Raw genomic sequence first — 21,882 nt, forward strand, 5'->3', positions numbered from 1 at the left:
ATACAAACCTAAACAACCAAGTGATGTGTTCACAAATATCCTAACTTCATAAATAATCAAGAAAACACAAACTAAAGGTGATCACGTTGGTAAAATGTTCTTTAGTCAAATAATACCAGGGTTTATAAAGACACAGGTGGAAGTGTCAACCCAGAACTCTAAATGTCACAGGTTACTGAAACAACACTGCAACCCAGTAATTACACATTTTTATCTTGAAGAAAAATAGATGCACCTAATAATACAGTCCAAATGTTTCTGCAGAGTAAATGAATCTTTTCTAGAAATCTCTCAACTGAGGAACACATAACTTCACAGCTAACTATACAACAGAATACCTAAGTGGATAATTGAAACAGAGCCACAACATCAATACATACAAATCATAATATTGAAAAATGTGTGAGGCATGTAATGAACATATAAAACCAAGCTCTGACAATGACAGTGTCAGTCCAAAATCTGACTTCAGAGATAAATCTTCAGCTGAAATAAGAAATGTTAAGAACTGACCACACTCAATGCTGAGTACCCTGACATTTACTGTACCTGTTCATCTATTATGTATGATGACTTTTCATAACTTTTCAAAACCAAGACTGATATGGGAGTACTCAACATGAGATATTAAAATGCAGTAATATAAAAGTATGAAAACTGTGACCTTATTGATAGTAACTAGAAAGATCTATAGAAGTTTTTTTTTTAAATATGAAGCCATTATAATTTATTTAATACTACACTGACAGAAATTTGGGTCATTTACCCTTTCATGTGACAGCTTCAAGGGACATTCTTCAACATTTGCACTATATATACAATGCAATGTTTTTCCAAAGATAATTTCCTAGACTTGCAAAATCAAGAAAAATACACTGTAGATTTGTCAGGGTAGCTAAATGTTGTCATGAAGCCTCAATCAATTTTCACTTTTCAGGGAGTTTGCAAGAGAACCAGGCGCTCATGGTTACCTCACCCTGATGTGCTGCTACCGAATTTTTAACTAGAGGATGAAAATCTGGGTTGTGAAAAGCAAATGTTTATTGTGGCATCACAAAACGATAGAAAAATACCTGACAGTTTTTATAAACACATCAGCAAACATATATCCAACACAAACTTTTCATCTTGTTCTGCCTTACTATTGAGAGCCATGCACGCACATGTAACAAGTGTTCAAATAAAGCCACAATACCTCCATGTCTTACACTTCAACTATAAAACTACAATGCTTAACTATGTATGGACTTAGGACTGTGTCTGGCCTCTCTTTTCATATGCCAGAGTCCATTACTAATCAAAAAAGTTTAGCCGTATCTGCCACTTACTTCCAGACAGTCCAGGCCAAACATCAAAATACACAAGTTAATGACACAAAATATATTAGAGAAAACAAAAATAAATGCAAAATCAAAGACTAACCTGAACACAAACTAAAGCAGCTATCCAAATAACAGAGCAGAACCTCACATAGGTAAACACATTAAAAATGATATTACAATTTGAATCTAAAATTTGGATTTCAGTAGTGTCCACTGTCAAAAATTGATCTTCTGTATTTCACAGAAACCCCCATTACTTAGCATATTACTTGGTACATAATAAAAACTCAAAACACTTGCTGTATAATAATTTAATAGTAGTATCAGTACCACTAAGGGAAAACTAAAAGAGATACAAAAATAATAGAGGGTGTTATAAATATATAAATGTGGAAATGCCAAAAAGCAAAGCAATAACCCATATCATCTCCAAATTACCCTAGTCCTTTAAAAAAATACTGCCTAACTTGTAAGATTTGCTGAACAGAGAAAGCAAGTATTTTCAGGGACATCTCTCAATATTAAGGTTAGAAAATGATAGTCTTCAATCAGAGCCCATCTATCCCTCAGAGGCAGTGAAAACCTTTAAAGGGCCTGGTGGCTCAGTCACTCAGGGACTGTTTTTACCAAAGTCCACCCTCAAGGCTTAAATAGTAAATCAAAACGCGTGACTATCAGCACAGCTCCGAAATGTGACACCTAGAAACACTTTTGTAAATATTTTGAACTCTTCCTTCAAGATGGCACACAGAGAACATTCAATAAATTATTGCTTAACACTAATGAGAAATAAGAACTGTAAAATGGCCATCTCACTTGTTCTCAGCTTTACCTAAGAATGTCCTGCTGTAGCCCTCCCCATCTTACTCCCTTAAAACAGGGTCTCCCACTGAACCAAGAGTCCTAGAGTCCTCCTTTTCTGACCTTTGGCTAGGCTGACCCGCAAGGCCCAGTGAGCCTCCTGAATCCATTCCCCACAGCACTGTGGCCCTGGCTCATGGCTACCCCTAGCTTTTACATAGGTTCTGGAATCTGAACTCAGGACCTCACATTTGTGCCCTGATCACTCCTACCCAATGAGCCATCACCTTAGCCCTCATTTTAGTTTATTAAATTTGCATAAACTGTATAATCAAATTATAAACAAATTTTAGTCACTTCTTTAAAATATTTTATAACTTATTTTATGTACAAAAATGACACTAATTTCTATCAAATAGAACATATTGTCTCATCAGTTCATGTGCTGTATAAAGTACCCCACACTTGCCAGTTCCCTATTGCATAAAATTACTTTTAGATAACATTCATGAGCAAAACCTGATTCTATCAATTCCTTCACTTCATAAATAAGTACATCAAGGCACAAAAAAAAAAAAAAATAGCATATCTTAACAATAATAAAGGCCAAAACTAAAATCAGAGCCTCTATTTCTTGCCTTTGAGCCAAATGCTACTATTAAATAAACGATGCCGTCCTCTGGACTATATAGTAGTACAAAGATTTATTTAAAAACCTCCTTCAGAGGTTTAATCTTCTTAAATCTTAAAGCCCAATTTGAATGAACAATCTCTACTATACATTTCATTTCAACAATATTCCAACAAAAAGTTTCAGCAAAAATTCATCAGCAAAATATTTCTAGCAGAATTTACACAAATAGAAAAACCAAAGTAACAAAATCATTTTCCTAGTCAAGAAATACAGAGACTGAGTTTGGATATTTTAGTCATCTTCAATCAATAAAGAATATAACATGTACCTAAATTTTTAAATCACTCAATGATTTCAGTAGATGCATAGCTTCTGCAGGAAACTTTTACAAATTTAGACATGATTTAAATGTTAGAGTGTCAAAATGAGATTACTTAAGTCCACTTACAAATCTGATGAGAAAACTAGAAAGGATAAAAACACTCATCACGTTTCTACTCTTTTCCCTTTAAAAAAAAATGGAAATTCAATGCAGAGTAGTTTTAGATACATTTCAAGGACTAAGTTTGTTCTAGATTGGGCAAATATGAATTATTTCTAATAGTTTTCACTGTTATTTTAACAGCAGGCCTTTATGCAGCATTGGAAATGAAATGTAAAATACAGTCATCTGTCCTCAAGGACTGTATTGGGAAAGACAGATAAATAAGCAGCAACTACATAGCCCTTTAAGTAGACCATAAAAATGAGAAAGATTCAAAAAATCTTTAGAGTCTAATAATAGCAGAGGAGCTAAAGGAGTAAGTCGAGCTGTTAATAAGTAAAATAGTAGTACCAAAAACTGAGGGTTAAAAGAGCAACAGCAAAAGAAATATTATTAGAGAAAAGTATTTTAAAAACTCAAAGTATTTCAAAAGTACAAATGCATAGATTTATAACAGTTATTATGGACAATAATATTCTGCTTATAAACAGATAATGTACAACCATCACTTTTCTTTGCTAAGCAAACCTTTTGGTGCTTTGAAATGTTTAGAGTTCACTCAGGTCTGCAAGTTTCTGCTGAAGGCTTTCCTGTGGCTTCCCAGTCCTCCCCAGCCCCAGCCTTCTGCAGCCCCCTTTCCCTTACTCCTTGTTCAGCTAGGCTTCTGTCAAGTGATGGAGTTTTTTGTTTTTTTGTCCCATTGTAGTGTTACTAAAGTTCTATTCCTGTATAGACCCAGAGTCCAATGTTGACTGAAATGATTGTTACATAAACTGTCCTCCTAAATTATATTCTACCGTTTTGTTTTGGTTTTGGTTTTTGGTTTTGGGTTTTTTTTTTGGGGGGGGGGGTTGTTTTTTGAGACAGGGTTTCTCTGTATAGCCCAGGCTGTCCTGGAACTCACTTTGTAGACCAGGCTGGCCTCGACCTCAGAAATCCGCCTGCCTCTGCCTCCCGAGTGCTGGGATTAAAGGCGTGCGCCACCACTGCCCAGCTTTCTAGCCATAGACCCTTAAGAAAGCCAAAAGAAACTTTATTTCCTTAAAACACTTATGTTTTAATAACAATAATAATAAATACCGTCCACCTATTATGGCATCAATACTCATATCTTAAAATATCTAATACAAAAATTAAAAAACATCCTGTTGTTTCAAAATGCTAAACTAATAATGCAGAGCTATAGGCATTTTTGCTTCATATGAAAATTAGGTTTTAAATAATATACAAAAGGTTATCCTGTGAGTGGGCAGCTCACAGTACAGTGTCTCCCAGATTACACTTGTGAAAGAAAAAGAAATGATTTAAAGTGGAGAAAAAAAACAAAACAAAAAACTCAGACTATCAAAAAATCAAAAACAAACAATAACCAAGCAGCCATCACAAAGTTAGCATCAGAAACCAGATGCCCTCTTTACTAATCTACAACTATACTTTGATTTAAAACAACCAGGCCGTCCTTAATACTCATCTACCTCCCTAGCAAGTACCCCTTATGCCAGTGAAGGGCCAACTGTGTGTCTGAGACAGATCAGAACCGTCTGAAAAGTCTAGAGCACTACCTAGACTTTCCTATCTACAGAGCTCTTCACACCTCGTACCTTACACTCCAATAACCTTCATTATAGCTAAGATAAACTATTGGAGGATCTGTACAGAGGAACCAGGAAAAACAAGCTATGCTCTGTGTGTTGAAGGAATCATGGAGACTATCCACTACCAACTCTATTCTCAACTTGAGAACTGCATAAAAAAACTTACTCCTCAATACAGTTAAGTCTATGAATACAAATTACTTGTTCTTCAACTATGAAGTTTAAAAAAGTAGTCATTCAGTATTCCTATCCAAAGAATAAAAATAATAAGAAAGCACCAACTTTAGTCTGTTGATCACAAATAAGAAGTTCACAGTCTCTACATAATCCATATATAAGTAAAGAGAAGCAAGACAAATAACCAAGAGTTAAATAGGTCATGGAATAGTCGACAGACATAACACAAGACAAAACAGCAAACCCTCAAAAGGGCCAAAAGTCTTAAGAAGGAGAGAGGCACTGGGTGTAATACTGTATATATCACTATTATTGTGCCACCCTGGGAGACTGAGGCAGGAAAGTCAATAGTTAAAGGCAAGTCTGAGCTACATAGCAAGACCTTGTCTTAAAATATAAACTAAACATATTAGGGGTTTAAAGACACAGAAAATGTATCAAAGGAGTAAAAAAAAAAAAAAAAAAGGAAGAAAATTAAAAATGAAATACTGCTATTTAAATCTGTAACTCATACTATAATGACTCATTTAAATTATGAACTTGATTAAAACAATAAACACTGAGGGCATTAATAAGGCACTCCATTGAGCATGTCTGTTTGAGTTCCAAAAACAGTTAACTAGATTGAGGAACCCACCCTAAAGATGGAGAGTACCATCCACTGGCTAGAGATAGATGAACATGGACAGTCCCTTCCCCTACTTCTTGGTCAGGACCTTGAGCCAAGCCTCTCCCACCATGCCTTCCCCAACCTGCATTCTAAACTAAATGTCAAAAAGAACCTTTCTGTCCTTCAGTTGCTTCCTATTGGGTATTTGGCACCAGCAAAGAAAAGTAATTAATACAGAAAGTTAGAACCGAGAAGTAGGGCCTGTCACTGCTGTGACAGCCTGCCCACACATTTTAGAGCCCTTTGGAACTGGTCTACAGGAGGAGATAAGAAGACTTCGGCTCTGCTAGAACTCAGCTTCTTAAAATGTGGGTCAGGAGCACAGATGGAAACGCACAACTAAATGCAGGAGGCATGGAAATATGGCAACAGCAAATATGCAATAACCAAAGATGTACTCAACAGCTAACAGGAATGATTCTGAGGTGTCTCTAGCAATGCTCATCCAAGTTCATCACATGACTTCACTGCAACCCTGATTCTGAATACACGACATGGACACTTGTGATGTGATACACCATGCAATGTCAATAAACTGTTTCAAGGACACTGTATGCTGTTAGCTGCAATGTTTTATTGTATATGTTTGTCCTTAAAAAATAGAAATTCAACTATGAAAGCCAATTCTTCTAGTATTTTAATCAGCATGTATTAGTTTATCTTTGTATAATATTAAAAGGTTTGACTCTTAAAGATGCTATGTCAGTTGCTGATTTCAGTTTTATTTTAAAAATCATTAAATGAATTTTGGCTTGAGGTTATGGCAGAATTTCTAGCAATTTCAGAAAACACCTTTAAACGTGCCTTTTGTGGGCCAGCGGGATGGCTCAGCAGGTGAATGCACTTGCTGTCACGCCTAATGACCTGAGTTTGATCCTCAGAAACCACATGGTGGTAAGAGAAAACTAACTCCCACAAGCCATCCTCTGTCAACCATGTGGGCTCCAAATGAGTCCTATGGCATGTGCATATTCAGATACACACACACACACACACATACATATATACAATAGATAGATGACTGATTGATAGACAGACAGACAGACAGAAAAATGCTTTTATACATTTTGCCATTTTATACTAATTTATGTGAAACAGAATTCTCAGCATTGATGATTATAAAATTAAAATACTAATCAACTGAAAAATGAAGATGTTCTATTTCCTGCATTATCAAATATTTAACTAGGATTTCTTTTTTTAAAGTGGCCACAGATTTAAACACATCCATATCATTAGTATGCAAACCTGCTTTTGTGTTTAAGGTTATATGAAAGCCAAAGAACACTTTTTAAATAAATCTGATTTACTGTAAATAGTTTCTATCTGTCATATATATATATATATATATATATATATATATATATATATATATATATATGGGTGGATTGGGGCAACAGGAGTCAAAATTAGTAAGACGTTAAGTCCTTGGGTGATGTTCTAGAATGCTGTAAATGGAACTTAACAGGCCATTCTGGGAGAAGTACAGAGGAACAGAAAGCCAATAAAAATGCAAACAAGCGAAGTCACAGCTCACAAGGCCTCAGACAGAAATAAAAACTCAGCTGGAAACTGGACTAGAGGACATTCATATTACATTCTAGAAAAGAATATAGCTGTGTCTTGCTTGTGTCCAGACAACTTGAGATAAATTAAAAAATAATGGACTAATTTGTTTAGCAGAGAAATTTCACTATAGCAGAGTGTTGAGGCTGTGGCATGGTTACTACCCACTGCTCTTGCCCTGATTTATAATGAGGGAGAATAGAGAAATAGGGAAAGTACACAGTTTAACAAGAAAAGGAACATACGTAAGCTTAAAGTTCTAGACATGGTAGACATAGGCAAAGAATGTTCAGTTATGAAGGAGATTACAGGGTTCAGCAGCTAAGAGGATGCACTGCTCTTGCACAGAGTCTGGGTTTAATTCTCAGCACACATATCAGAAGGCTCACAACTACCTCTAACCCTAGATCCAGGGAATCCAACACCTTCTTCTGGCCTCCTTGGGTATCAGCACATATGTGCAAAATTTATGTACATACATATAGTTAGGTAACCTAAAAACCATTTTTCTTTAAAAGAGGGGAAGTTGAGAGAGTAAGGCAATCAAAGAGAAATCACTCATTTTGTACTAGGACAACAAAAAAGGTCCCTCTAGAGACAAAGAGATGGGTCATTCGGGAAAGGCACTTACATACAACCTTATATCCTGAGTTCAATCTCTGGAACCCACATGGTGTAAAGAACCATTCCCTTCTCTAATCTTCACACTTGCACCACAGCATGTATACAACACACACACACACAAACCTTAAATTTTAAAATATTTTTAAAAGAGAAATATTCCAGCCGGGCGTGGTGGAGCACGCCTTTAATCCCAGCACTCGGGAGGCAGAGGCAGGCGGATTTCTGAGGTCGAAGCCAGCCTGGTCTACAAAGTGAGTTCCAGGACAGCCAGAGCTACACAGAGAAACCCTGTCTCAAAAAAACCAAAAAAAAAAAAAAAAGAGAGAGAGAGAAATATTCCTTCTTAGGGCAAGACCCCACCCACTGAAGACTTAGACTTAGCTAGTAAAATGCAAATTCCTTTGAAAAGAGCCTGCATTCAGAATGCTGCTGAAGGGGTTTCCTACTAGAAAATACCTGCCTAGGGAAGTGTCTTCCCAAGTTCAACTGCCAATGCACATAGAGGCCTTGTAAAATAGGGTGCCAGACTACATTTTGACTTGGCATTAAAACTTGGCAGGGTTGTACACACAATGCTGGTTTCACACACATGCAAAATTAAAGAATTACAGGGTCATGGAGGCTTGTACCAAGGTTCCAGGAATCTACTGAAGCCAGGCAACACAAGATCAGATACCCTGCAAGGAAGTTCTAAGAAGCCACTGCATGAAGTTATGAGGGTGAAACCTAAGTTACAACAGAAACAAATCCCAGGAAGCTGGAGATGCTGGGACCTGGTATATCTGCCAAAACAACTGCAGGGAAGGCATAGACTAGCACAGGATAAGTATGCTGTATTGTAGACAATAGAACCAGAAGGGAAGGACTACCCAACGTTGTTAGAGTCCATATGTTATCAGGAACCATGGATACTAGACATGTAGCTACAGAATTTGGCACTTGTCCTGCTTGATTTCAGTTGTACTTTAGCCCTCTCTTTCATTGCAATGTCATTACTACTTTTAGGAGTAGGAATGTTTATATACTGTGCCATTGTATATGGAAATAAATAACTTGGATTTTTTGTTTATTTGTTGTCAATTTTATGAGTTGAGAGACCTGTAGTTAAGAGATTGCCTTGAGTCTCAAAAGAGATCTTAGCTATTTTGAATAGCATTGAAACTGTTAAGACTCTGAGGACTTCTGAAATTGGAATGAATATATTTTGCACTATGAAGCAGCCATTAGCCTATAGGGGGTGGAGGTAGAATATTAAAACTAAAAAGATGTGTTTGAGCCGGGCAGGGGTGACACATGCCTTTAATCCCAGCACTTGGGAGGCAGAGGCAGGTAGATTTTTTGAGTTTGAGGCCAGCCTGGTCTACAGAGTGAGTTCCAGGACAGCCAGGGCTATACAGAGAAACCCTGTCTCAAAAAAAACAAAAAAACAAACAAACAAAAAAGATGTGTTTGGGCAAGTTGACAAGGACGCAGACTTATGATGGTGAATTTCAACTGCCAACTTGATTAAATTAATAAATACCTAGCTCACTAATAAGGCACTGTGTCATCCTGCATGGCTTAGGTCCAGAAACCTTGACTAGGGTCAGTGAGAGAATGAAGAATATATATCCAGACCCATGTACAGAAAAGATGGGCTCAGGTAGAGAGTGGTGTACACAGGCTGATGGAATGGTAGCTACTACCTCTAGAATCCAGAACCTCAGGAATTCATTTACAGCATATGAGGAGGAGTTGGCTAGTTTTGGGGGGTCGGGGGGGGGTCTCTGTTGGCAAGCAGTCTCCAGCTGTAACCATGTAGTTGCTAGCTTTCATACACCCTGATCACTTATCAGTAAACAGTCAAACTTTGCTTTTCTGAGCCTGAACCGCATGGGAACAGGTTTGCCGATTTCCCATGGGTCTACTCAGAGTCCTTGGCAAGACTGGGCCCATGTCAACAACACTCACTCGCTCAGGGCTTCCTCTACAACTGCAAGGCATGTCAGGTATGTCTGTCCAGGGTGTTTTCAGAAACATTTAACTGAGAAAGATACCCACCTATGGTTGGGGAGCATCATCCATTGGACTAGGCTCAAGGGCTAAATAAAAAGGGAAACAAACCAGCCATGCACTAGGATTCCTTTCTGCTTCCTCAGCACTACAGTCCAAGTTGCTCCCACTGCCATGTAACGAGCTGCATTCCTCAGCTTTGAGGCAAAAGGAATGTTTCTGCCTTTAAGTTACTTCTGGTCTAGCATCTAGTCACAGTGACTAGGAAATAATGAATACGAGCACTAAAGAGCAATGCCAGATAATAAGCAAAAGCCAGCAATCTGGATGTGAATAAAGAATTTGAGGGTCTGCTTCAGTGGTTAAGAGCACAAAAGGTCGACTCCCAGCACCCACATCCAACAGCTCACAAAGGCCTGTAACTCCAGCGCCTGTAGCTACAGGGGATCTAACACCTCTGGCCTCTGCAGGTAAGTGCAATCTTGCACAGAATAAACCTAGAGAGAGAGATTCACACATACATAAATAAAAATATGAAAGAGGAGAGAATTCAAGAATCTCTCATTACAACACTTCTGTGGGTTTTGACATTTGTTGGAGTTTTTGTTTGTTGAGACACTATATAGCCTTGGGTAGCCTAGAATTCATTATGTAAATCAGGCTAGCTTTGAACTCTCAGAGATCCTCCTGCCCTGCTTCCAGAGTGCTAGTATTAAGCCACCTCAACACTGGCTAAAGTACACTCTAGTCTGATGTGACTGGTAATGGTCACTGTAGGTTCAAGATGATTACATCTACTACACTGTCACATAGCCACCAAATAGAAACTACATTCCACTTTAGGTCCTTTCTACTCCAAAGCCTACATTTTTTTCCCTTTAAGAAAACTATCAGGCCGGGCGGTGGTGGCGCATGCCTTTGATCCCAGCACTCGGGAGGCGGAGGCAGAGGCAGGCAGATTTCTGAGTTCGAGGCCAGCCTGGTCTACAAAGTGAGTTCCAGGACAGCCAGGGCTACACAGAGAAACCCTGTCTCCAAAAACAAGAAAACTATCAGACACCAGGCTCTGCCCATAGTGTCACAACTTCAGAGCCTACCTGTCATGCTGCCAACCCTCTTAGCTCTCATAAGCCTGGTGGGAACTACACTCTTTTGGAAAGTATGGAAGAGTCTCCCCAGAAGCTCTCCAGGCTCTGAAGCCCAGCCAGCTGCTCAAGGCCCAGTGGGATGCAGCTGTGACCGTCAGCCCCAGCCAGGCGGCCAAGGTGAGGGACCTTGCCTTGAAGATCTGCTGTCAGCCAAGCTGCACTCCCCACCCAGTCTCCAGCCACTGCCCAGACTCCCAGTCCTCAGAGGACTGGAGAAATCACAGGGGCTCCCCCAAGGGTAACTCAGGCCCCCTAACCCTGTCCTAAGTGTGTGATGGTTTACCGGAGGGACAGGGGCAAGTGTGTAATTTGTACCAGGTAATGTAATAACATCAGCTGAGACAGACAGACAGCAACTAGAAATAAACACACATAACTCTCAAGTATTCAATTTGAACTAACATGATCCTAACTAAAGGATAATTTACAAATATATGTTCAATGTTTTAAACAAACACATGGGGAGGTCAACCTCATTTGTACAATGTCATTATATAAGCAATGTCAGTTTCAAATGAAAGACTGAAAAATGAAAGGAAACTGTCTATACACAAGTTAAAAAGATACCCTTTATGTAAATCAACATATATTGTAATAACATAAATGAGCAGTATAACAAATTCCTATTTGTGGTGATTTAAAATCACAAATGTAATTTTAAACTATTAATACAATTTGTGCTATTATCACCTTGACAGTGGACTGGTACTTTAAAAATGCTTTATAAACATATAAAAAGTTTATTGAAAAACTGTGTAAGCTACTTAACAAAAGGGAACATGCTAAGCAAACATTAACCACATAAAATCATTATTAAATAAAGGCAAAAAATTGTAATAAAAATAAACAAAGGCATTAATAGAAAAAAAAGTTTGTATTAATGCAAGACCATACAAAAAAGAAACTCAGAAGTTACTTTCCACTCTCTCCTCCTACCTTAACTTCTATATTCAGCCAACCACAGGTCCCTAAAATTAACTTCATTTCTCACTAATTTATCTTCTCTCACAGAATTACTAATATGGCCACAGTCAATTTGCTGTGTCCTAGACCCTCAACCTTGGTTGTCCTGCACAAAAGTAATTGGTTTTGTTTTTTTAAATTCAAAATGAATTTTTTTTTCATTTTGCTTCTGTGACTTCCCAGCAGCTACTCAGAATGAAGACCAAAATACTTAGCAACAGTCCAGCCTAGAGATGCAAACTTAACCACTGGCAGGCTGAGCATTGATTTATTGTGTTACTTGACACCTTAAGTGAGTGGCATAAAATGGAGAGCGCACGCCTGTCAAGAGGGAGCCAGATTCCGACTGAGTGTTAGCCATCGGAAAATAGACACTTGAGTGTTGCTCCAGTCGCAAATTTTTTTAAGAAAAGCCAGAAATCTAGACTGTCACATGAATCTCCCACGTTGTGCATGCCAGGAACTAATTCAAGCTTCTGTAACTAGGGGATAGGCAGGAATTGTAAATCCACATCTGCCCTGTCTACTCTCTGCACCTGGCCACACAACCACACTGTCTACCTCGTCAGTCACGGGAACATTTCCTGTACCCGTAAGAACGCCAGGTTTTTCCCACTAGGGCTCTCCTGTGCAGCCTGCTTGACCATGCCTCCTCCCATCACTGCTTCATCTAGCTTTCTTTTTCTCACCGTTTCAGAGCCCCTTCCCCCTCAATGAAACCTTCCTATTCTCATTTCTCTCCCCCTCCACTCCAAATGCTGGACAGTCACTCCCTACAAACTCTGGTTGCTCTGAGTACAACTTTCTAACAACCAAAACCAAAATCATTGAATCCCTGAATCATTAGCCCATCCACACAGGAGGCTCTACATGAGCAGTCTGAACAGTAGATTATTTGTTGTTAACTAATAACAGTTATAAAATAATGTCATTATAAAATGTTCCTTTTGATAGAAACATTCTGGTGTACTCTTTAAAATATTTATCAAACTGTACCTAGATTTTCAGAAACATAAAACACTTAAAGCAAAGTCAGAATTCAAACATTCCAATTATAAGTGATAATAACCTAAGTCTCCCTGACAACTGGCTGAAGTTGTGAACTATATCAAGGACTCGCACGTATTATCTCATTCAGTACAGCCCATAAAGTAGATGTCGCTGTCATACAGAGGAAACAATTTGAGCTGATTAAAAACTGGCTCAAAAAACAAAACAAAACAAAAAACTCACAAATTTTAGTCAGTGTAAAATGACTAACAACTGAACTAAAACACCAAGGTACTACACTAACTATGCATTCAGAAAGAAACATTATCCCAACGAGTATCTCTTAAACACTAGTAACAAGAATTAATGCCCTCCATTTGCAAGGCTCCCCAACCCTGTCCCTAGCATGCACACAACACACACACACATAACACAATTTTTACCTTCTAAGATACTACACACAAAATAAGTATGATCTTAGTTACAAATAATTCTATAAGACTATCTTTCTGAATTACTTTTAATCAAGATCATATTTGCACATTAGTTTCTGTCATTTTAAACGTATTCCTTGCTCAAAGTAAAATTATTCCAAGCAGACTGTTTTCAGGTGAGAGGAAGCAACAACAAAGTGTAAACAAAGAGCAGCACAAACTGTTCCTGCCACAGCCAGCGTTAGCACTGCCTCCTTCACTGCTTCAACTCCCCACACAGGAGTTGATTCTCTGAGCTGGTAGGCAAGCAAATCCAACAGCACAGTGTCCTTTCCGTCACCCTGACTCTTCCTATCCCAAGCTGAAAATGCAGCTCAATAACCACCCCTTGGCCATTACAACTCTGTTCCCACTGCCAAACTCAGGAACCAGGGGTTCTGAGTAACAATAAATACACACATATTCCTGGGCTCTAATATATGTATATTCCTGGGCTATAAAGTTTAAGAACTGTTACTTATGAGACTTAAACGATTCTTTTGAATTTGTGCAGTACAATGAACATAAACACACTTTCATTTGAATGTATTTTAACTTCAACTAGTTGAGAACTTTTCTTAACTCTCTTAATATCAATTTTAAAGTAAAAATTTGCAAACTTCTACCCATATAAAATATAAAGGAAGCCACTTATCAGTACACGACAGCAGATCATAATAGCTAAATGACATTAATACATCACTGCTGTCAAAAAGCTCTGAACATTTTTTTCCCAAATGTTCATTGCATCATATATACATACCATGGGAAATAAGGTCCAGAAAAACAACGTTTCTTTTTCAGCAAATATTTCCCAGACCAAGTAAGGTTTTTCACAGTTACAAAGCAAGGGAAGTTTTAAAGAAAAACCTCTTAAAGTATGTAAGTTGAAAATATCAAATATCCCAAAGTATAGAAAAATGGTATGAAACTGTATTATTAGAAGTACTCCAATAAGGCCAAAAGTCAATGAACTAGCAAGCAAGTAATTATTAACTTCACAGACAAAGTGAGAACGCCCTCATTACAATAGTGTATTGTCCCAAATATTTAACTTAGGCTCACATTTGAACCTAGGCTTTTTCAAAATCCTCACACTAGGTTAAAACCACTACCCATTTTCTACAGGGGTTCTACCATTCGGGTGAAGTCTCATACATACTTCTCTTTCACACATTCAAGAATTAGCTTATGAGAGGAGAGAGGTGTTTGGAAAAAGCGAATTGTCTCCAAAGTCTCCTTTTAGGTAAAGATCTAGAAATGACTTAAAGGCTGGAAGCAGAGCTTCCATTTCATTTCATCTTGATTATACCCTGCCAAGGGCTCAATTCAGAATAACTGGCCAAATTATGGTTAGGGATATACACACCCCACCTTTTAACATTTAAAAAAAAAAAAAAAAATCAGAGCACAAGCCAGAGATTGGGACTTGGTGGCTGAGCAAAGTCTAGCAAGCTGTCAAGATTCAGTGACTTCACATGGTGGCAGAAAGGCAGAAACACGTTCTCAATACGCGCATGCTGACTCCCTGTATCTCCGCTCCCTGCTGTCCACAGCAGAAGAGTCTGACTGAACACTTCGTTCTGCCGGGAAAAACCAAGGAACCCTAGGAGTCCTTCCAGTCTATGTATGGTTCTACCCAGGCAGCTCTGAACCAACAACGTTCAACACCCTGATCATTCACAGGGGCAGGAGGGGGAGGGGGGAGAGACAAGAAAGCAGTGAACTGTACCTTGCTCTCCCAAAAGGAAGTACCATAATTTAAGTAACAAACGAACCTGTGTCTGTGTTCGTCGGGTCCATGGATCAGGAAGACGCCGGGGTTTTTAGCTCCTTTGCCGGCATCTACGTGAGGAATTAACACATCTTCTAAGCCCAGATCAAAGCGTTTGTGTTTTGAAGAGTCTGGAAGGAAGAAGAATGCCCCAAAACACAGGGTGATGAAGGCACTAAGGATGAGGAGAAGGATAAACTTCTCGGAGAGTCTCAAGGTAGCCCTGTGATGTGGGAAGGAGGGCGGCCCCAGGTTCAAAGGTGGTATCCTACGACCAGAGAGGGGCAGCAGCGCTGGGGTAGTCATCGTTTAGGCTCTTGGACGGAATACTTTATAAAGTTCTCATCTTATATCAAACGTACAACACATCGAACCGTTTCTCAAAACCTCGGCCAAAAAAAAAAAAAGAATAAACTCAATTTCCCTCCTCTCAAAGGATTGTTGTGCTTTTTTATTATTATTATTATTTACGAGGCCACCTCTTTCACGCTCTCCGATTACATCCAGAAGCCCGGGTGACCTCCCAAGCGATCGTTGGTTTCTGTCCCGTCAGATCTTCTCGCCATTTGGCTCTCGGTGCCTCACCGGATGATCGCGAGTCTCCTCTTCATTCCCGAGAGTGGATCGGGCGAGCCACACCGCAGAGAAGCTGCAAGGTGGGTTCTGCCATGCCCGCGCCCCGGCGCGATGCTCAGAGGCGGCTGCCCGCCCCGGGAGGCGCCCGGCGAAGACGACGAGTTGCAGTAGGTCGGTTCCACTCGGTCCCCTCCGGAGCCTCCTCCGCTCCACCGCTCCGCAGCCTCCGCGGCTTCCAAGCAGCGGCGCCGGGCGTAGCAGCGACGACCCTCAGCCGAGGCCGCGAGGGCGACGGCGTCCCGAACACTACAGCGCCCGCGCCGCCGCGCGCTCTGTCAGGAGCGGAACTTCCTCCTCAGCCGAGCGGCCGCCCCCACCCGGCTCCTCCTCCTTCTTCTCTTCCTCCTCCTCCTCCTCCTCCTCCTCCTCCTCAGCTAGCCCCGCCGCCCGCTTCTCGGCCGAGCCCAGCCGCGGCGGCCGAGCCCCTGCGCCTCGGTGGCGGCGTGCGAGGTAGCCGGGCCGCGGCCCTCAGACCGACAGCCCGGGGCCGGCGCCGGCTCATTCCTCGCACCGCCTGGGAGAGGCGGGCGGGAGGGAGGGCGGCCGGTCGCGCGCGAGCGAGCAGCCGCGCCTCCCGCGGCCGCAGGGCGGCTCCGGCAGGGCCCGGCCTCGGGTGGCTCGCACGCTCGCGCTGACTGCGGCGCGGGTCCGCGGCCCTGGGCTGGTCCCTGGCCTGTGGAGGCCGGAGGAGAACAGAGCGGCTGCGCGGCCGACACCGGTTGGGCCGAGCGGCTCGGCCGTGGGGGGCGCGGGCCCGGCTAGCCGCCCCGACTCGCGAGTGGGCGTCCCCGGGCGGCGGAGTGTGAGGTGCGCGCGCACGCTCCCGGCCGCCGCGCCCCTCCCCCGCCCGCCGGGCCGCTCGGGCCTGGCCGCTGCCGAGAGCCCGGAGCCCCCGGAAGCCCCGGCGGCCGGACGAGGAGGACCAGGCGCTTGGATCGCGAAAGTGGCGCTGGAATGTGGGGTTCCTGGGACTGACGGGTTACGGGGGCCAAGGCTGATGCCTCCCTCAGTTATCAGTGACTCGGGGCCGGGGTTCAACATCAAGGTCTCAAACTTCCACGCGTTCTTGGGCACGCGAGGCTGGTTGAAGAAGGAGGTGGCACCGGCCACGTGCCGGATTCGTGTTAAAATGGCAGCCCTGCGCTTTCTACTGGGTTCCTTTCTGAGGAATCGGACGACCTAGGTCAGACAGGAGATTCCTGGTGGTTCAGTCCCAAGACTATATATACACTCTATAGTCATCTTCACCACCACCACTACCATTCCCCCCGCAAAGATAACAAAGATGAATGAATGAGCAGGTGTTAAAACCCAAAAGGACAATATTGTTGAAGTTGAGGCTTGAAACAATCTGAGTCAATTCTGTTATCTGTAATATTGAGAAGAACCAGGTTGTGATAAAGTATAATATAGGCTTCTTAGCAATGCATATGTATTCTTGCATCTAGTTTGCATTTAGCTTTTTTTTTTTTTCTTAAATTTACCTTCTGTTCCTTGCACACATCCTAACTGGTAGCTGGCAATTGGAGAGGAGGCCCATAAATGGCAGGGGTGGGAAGTCAGCCTTAGAAATCAAGGAAAACTTCATGTCCCTTGGCAGGATTCAGAACTACATTCCACTAGGCATTTCTAGAAGCTCTGCAAACCCTACCTTCCTACCACAGGACAAAAGAAGTCATTGGTTTACAAAATAAAGCCAGCACAAGATGTAAACGTGTTCCCAAGGGCCACCGCTGGATCCAAAGTGAATGAGATTTGAGTGAGACACGTGAATGGATGTTAGAAACTGCGGAGTTCATACAGTGTGACTGTCTCATAGATCTCTAATGTTGAGAGCCCAACCAAAAGGAACACTGTGCTCCGACGGTTGAGGTCACTCATTTCCACGAGAAGATGGAAATAAAACACCAACCTCTGAACGAGACAGCAAGTTGTATAAACCTTGAGAAGTTATTATTACCTAGCTAACACTACAGTTAGCTGCAAGAAAAATTTACCAAAACCAAACATTCTACAAATGTGACATTGGAAGTTCCAGACTTATAGCTGATGAAGAGTCTTCTGTATGCCTTGTCCTCTTTCTTGTCCTTGCCTATTTTTCTCTGAGAGATTAAAGTGTTAATTTTACAGATTTTTGTAGATACTCAAATACAGCCAACTATTTTGTCACACTCCTACACTAGCCTCCAAACCATTACCAATTCTTGCTCCCTCCCCCTTTTGCCTCCTCCCCTCTCTACCTCTCCAACTCTCCCTCTGTCTTCTTCCCCTGACTCCCCTTTCCATTTTCTTTCACTTCTAAAAAGAAGGTGTTAAAAGAATGTTTTTTAAAAAACAAGCTGCAAATGTATTCATTATGGTTACAAGTATATAAGAATATGCATATAAATACAGTAAAGGGAAATATTTAGAAAAGATTATAACTCTTAAGACATTGGTATTATATATAATTTTCCCCATGTGTTCTGTTTGCATTGCATTTATAATTAATTAAATTAAAAATTTATAAAGAATGGTACTTGAGAAAGTGAAGGTCAAATTTCAGGAGGTGGATCCAGTCAGACCAGGTTGAACACAGACTGATCCCTCCATGTGAGGGCAATCCACAGAAAGCAGAGAAGGTGAACTGGGGTGGGGGTAGGGGGTAAGTATTCAACAAAGAGGAATTTCATTTCAGATGCCTAAAGAGAATATTTCATTTTCAAAGCTTAGTTAGGCTTTGATCAAAGATGTAGACAAGGTTCCAAAGTGGCAGATAAAACAGTAATTTCCCTTTTACAAATCTATTTAAGTTAATTCATATTTTACGAGATCAGAATTATTAAATGTTAACAAAATAAAATGTATCCTTCCAGGTTTCAAACTGATAGGACCATTCCCGGGATCCACTCAAGCACTGCAATATCAGAGCTCCTCGTGTGTATTAACTTCATATTGACTCTTCGTTGTTTACAGAACAAAACAAAACAGTTTTGACCTTGATCCAGGCTTCCTAGATGAAGTATCATCACCTAGCCCGATTTTAAGCAAAACTCAGGGATGGGGAGAAGCAGGGGGTAATGCAAAAAGACAAGCTGGGTTCTTATTTACTTACAGAACCTGTTCCTTCAGCATTTCAACTGGTTTCCAAGGTTTCCAAGAAAGATGTCAGCTGAGAAGTTACCAGGTGTTCCGAGAGTGAATGCCTAGAGAAATAACTAGGCTCCCGCCTTGCTCCTTCCACTCCTATTTGCATCTAGAAAGCATTTTCCTCGAAGATCAGGGATAATTTGTAGTTCGAAGCTATGAAATTTTTAGGTTAGTTGCATGAAAGTTAGCAAGCCCAAATAAGCCTAGGTAGATACTCTGGGCCTAAGGATGTACAGCTTGCTTGCTTCCTTATAGAAGATGAATTTGTTGAACTACTACTGGGGGATAAATCTACCAGTGACCTTGCAGTTGTGTAGAAGAATATATGTGTGTGTGTATATATAACACACATATGCAGGCAAACATCCACACACAAAATAATAGTTAAAAAAAAAAAACTCATTAGCTCAATGGGAAATCACAAGTTTCCCACTTAGGTGATGTATAAATGCAGACATGCCTAACCTTCCTCTGGCTAACTATCCTTTCCCTGATCTTAGTCTATGCATCTCGGTTAGGCTGCCTGGAGAGAAGTCAAGATGAAAGCACTGGACTTGGAAGTCAGCACATGCCCCGACTTGAGTGCTCAGATCTGCCAGCGAGTTAGGGTGCCCAAAAAATTGCATAGGAATTCATGTCCGTGTCACTATCCAGCAAGGCACTCGGCGACCTTGGCCCAGGCAGGCTCAGATATAGTTCACACACTCAACAGACCTTGATTCCTACCTTGTAATGCTGGTTCTGCAAGCACACAAAACCCAAGCATTTGTTTGCACTGAGAAGTCAAAGCCTGAATGTACTGATGTACAGTAGACATCAGAGCCAAAGTTTCTGTTTCTGCAAGCAGACCCCACAAGGCAATGTCCAAAGCTCATGGAAGACCCTAAGAAGTCATGGGTACTTGCAATATGGAATGAGAATCTGCTAGGATAGTGGTTTTTAGCATTCCTAATGCTACAACCCTTTACTATAGTTCCTCATGTTGCAGTGACCCCCAACCATAAAATTACTTCTATTGCTACTTCACAACTGTAATATTGCTTCTGTTATGAATCATAATGTAAATTTCTGGAATGCAGGATATCTGACACATGACACCCCCCCCCCCCCCGTGGGTCACAATGCACAGGCTGAGAACCATTGTGCTAAGAGACTCTGCAGGCCGTAGGCAGAATCTGAGGATGGGGCCACAAAGCCCCTCAGAGATTCTGATCTCACCAGAGCTTACCATGGATGCTGGAAATGGAGCGGTTAAGATTTGGTCTTAGCCCTTCTGGGTTTCTTGATGTCTTGCTATCCTTCCTTTTTGGAACGATAATGTTTATATTGTGCCTCTCTATACCTTGGAATGCTGCAGCTCATATTGATTTCTATAAAGGCTCATGGCTGAGTGTACTGGCTGGTTTTATGTGGTGTCAACTTGACACAAGCTGGAGTTATCACAGAGAAGGGAGTTTCAGTTGAGGAAATGCCCCCATGAGATCCAGCTGTAAGGCATTTTCTCAATTAGTGATCAAGTGAGGAGGACCCATTGTGGCTGGTGCCATCCCTGGGTGCCATCCCATCTTGGGTTCTATAAGAAAGCAAGCTGAGCAAACCAGGGGAGGCAAGCCAGTAAAGAACATCCCTTCATGGCCTCTGCATCAGCTCCTGCTTCCTGACCTGCTTGAATTCTAATCCTGACTTCCTTTGGTGATCAACAGCAGTGTGGGAAGTGTAAGCTAAATAAACCCTTTCCTCCCCAACTTGCTTCTTGGTCATGAAGTTTGTGCAGGACTAGAAACCCTGACAAAGACACTGAGTTTGCCTTGAGACGTTGGAGTTGGACTTGTGAGCAGCCATAGAAAAGCTAAGTTACCAGGAACTCATGGAGATGAGCAGATTGCATAGGCTTTTGGAGGCTACAGGCAGAATGCTCAAGTGTGGGTCTGTAATGTCCCCAGGAGCACACCATCTTTAGATGGTTACAGGTGTATCCTTGAAGAGATTGTCCTTTTCTGTGTTGCTCCCAGCTTTACCATATGTCCCCTGCTCTTGTCACCAGTACCTCTACCAGAGGACCAACAGCAATGGGTTGGTGGGATCGTGAACCAGTGCCTCCAACCACGATCCAAAACAAACCTCTTCTCTTGCTAACTCGATTAACTCAAGCATCTGTCACAGGAAGCTTCTAACATAATTACACAAGCCTAGTAATTTATTTTTCACTTGGAATTAGTTTCTGTGGCTTGCAACCAAGTTTTGAGCAATACCTAGTGTGTCTTTACATGGAGGAACCATGGCTGCCCCTACCATATGAAACTTCATTCACTTTAGAAATATAAAAGATCAGGAACCAAAAGTAATCCATCTTTAGGGTAAGAGAAAGGCTTGCACCAGGGACATAAGCAGGGTGGACCAAAGAGAACAGCTATCTCCTTAGGCAGCCAGGGAGAGAAGATGTAAGTTGAATGGTCTGTACAGAACTGACAACAAAGATCTATTGAATTCAGCAACCTCTCCAGGCACCTTCAAAATGGGATGCTCATATCCATATTTATAAAGAGGAATCTGATGCCAAAAGAGGTCAAACAGTCTTTATAAATCCATATGTTAAAGTTACTTCAAGTCTACTCTGGGCAGCTAGCTTGAGAATATATTTTGTTGATTTATGTATTCTGGTGCTATTACTGTGTTGTAAGGAATCAAAGATGACTAAAATATGCGAGGTAGCCTACATATAACAAACGAATGTAGCTCTGGTGCTGGGAAAACTCAGGTTTAATGTGGTATTCACCATTTACCTGTTATTTTTTGAATATGTTCCCTGCCCTTAATTTTTTTTCATCTGCAATATTAAAAATGAGAAGCCTCATTTAAAACTTGCAAACCTCATGGAGTTGTCCCGAAGATTAAATAGATAAG

General features: G+C 41.2%; 1 protein-coding gene across 1 annotated transcript in view; it reads right to left on the minus strand.

The window, feature by feature from the left end:
- Man1a2 (mannosidase, alpha, class 1A, member 2) overlaps window positions 1–16,130 on the minus strand; it is a 123,271-nt gene extending 107,141 nt beyond the window's left edge. The window contains exon 1 of the mRNA NM_010763.2: window positions 15,218–16,130. Coding sequence (NP_034893.1) covers window positions 15,218–15,519 — 302 coding nt within the window. The 5' untranslated portion in view covers window positions 15,520–16,130. The remainder of the gene's footprint in view (window positions 1–15,217) is intronic.
- Between the last annotated feature and the right edge of the window lie 5,752 nt (window positions 16,131–21,882).

This window comes from Mus musculus, chromosome 3 (genome assembly GCF_000001635.26).
Source record: "Mus musculus strain C57BL/6J chromosome 3, GRCm38.p6 C57BL/6J".
NCBI lineage: Eukaryota > Metazoa > Chordata > Mammalia > Rodentia > Muridae > Mus > Mus musculus.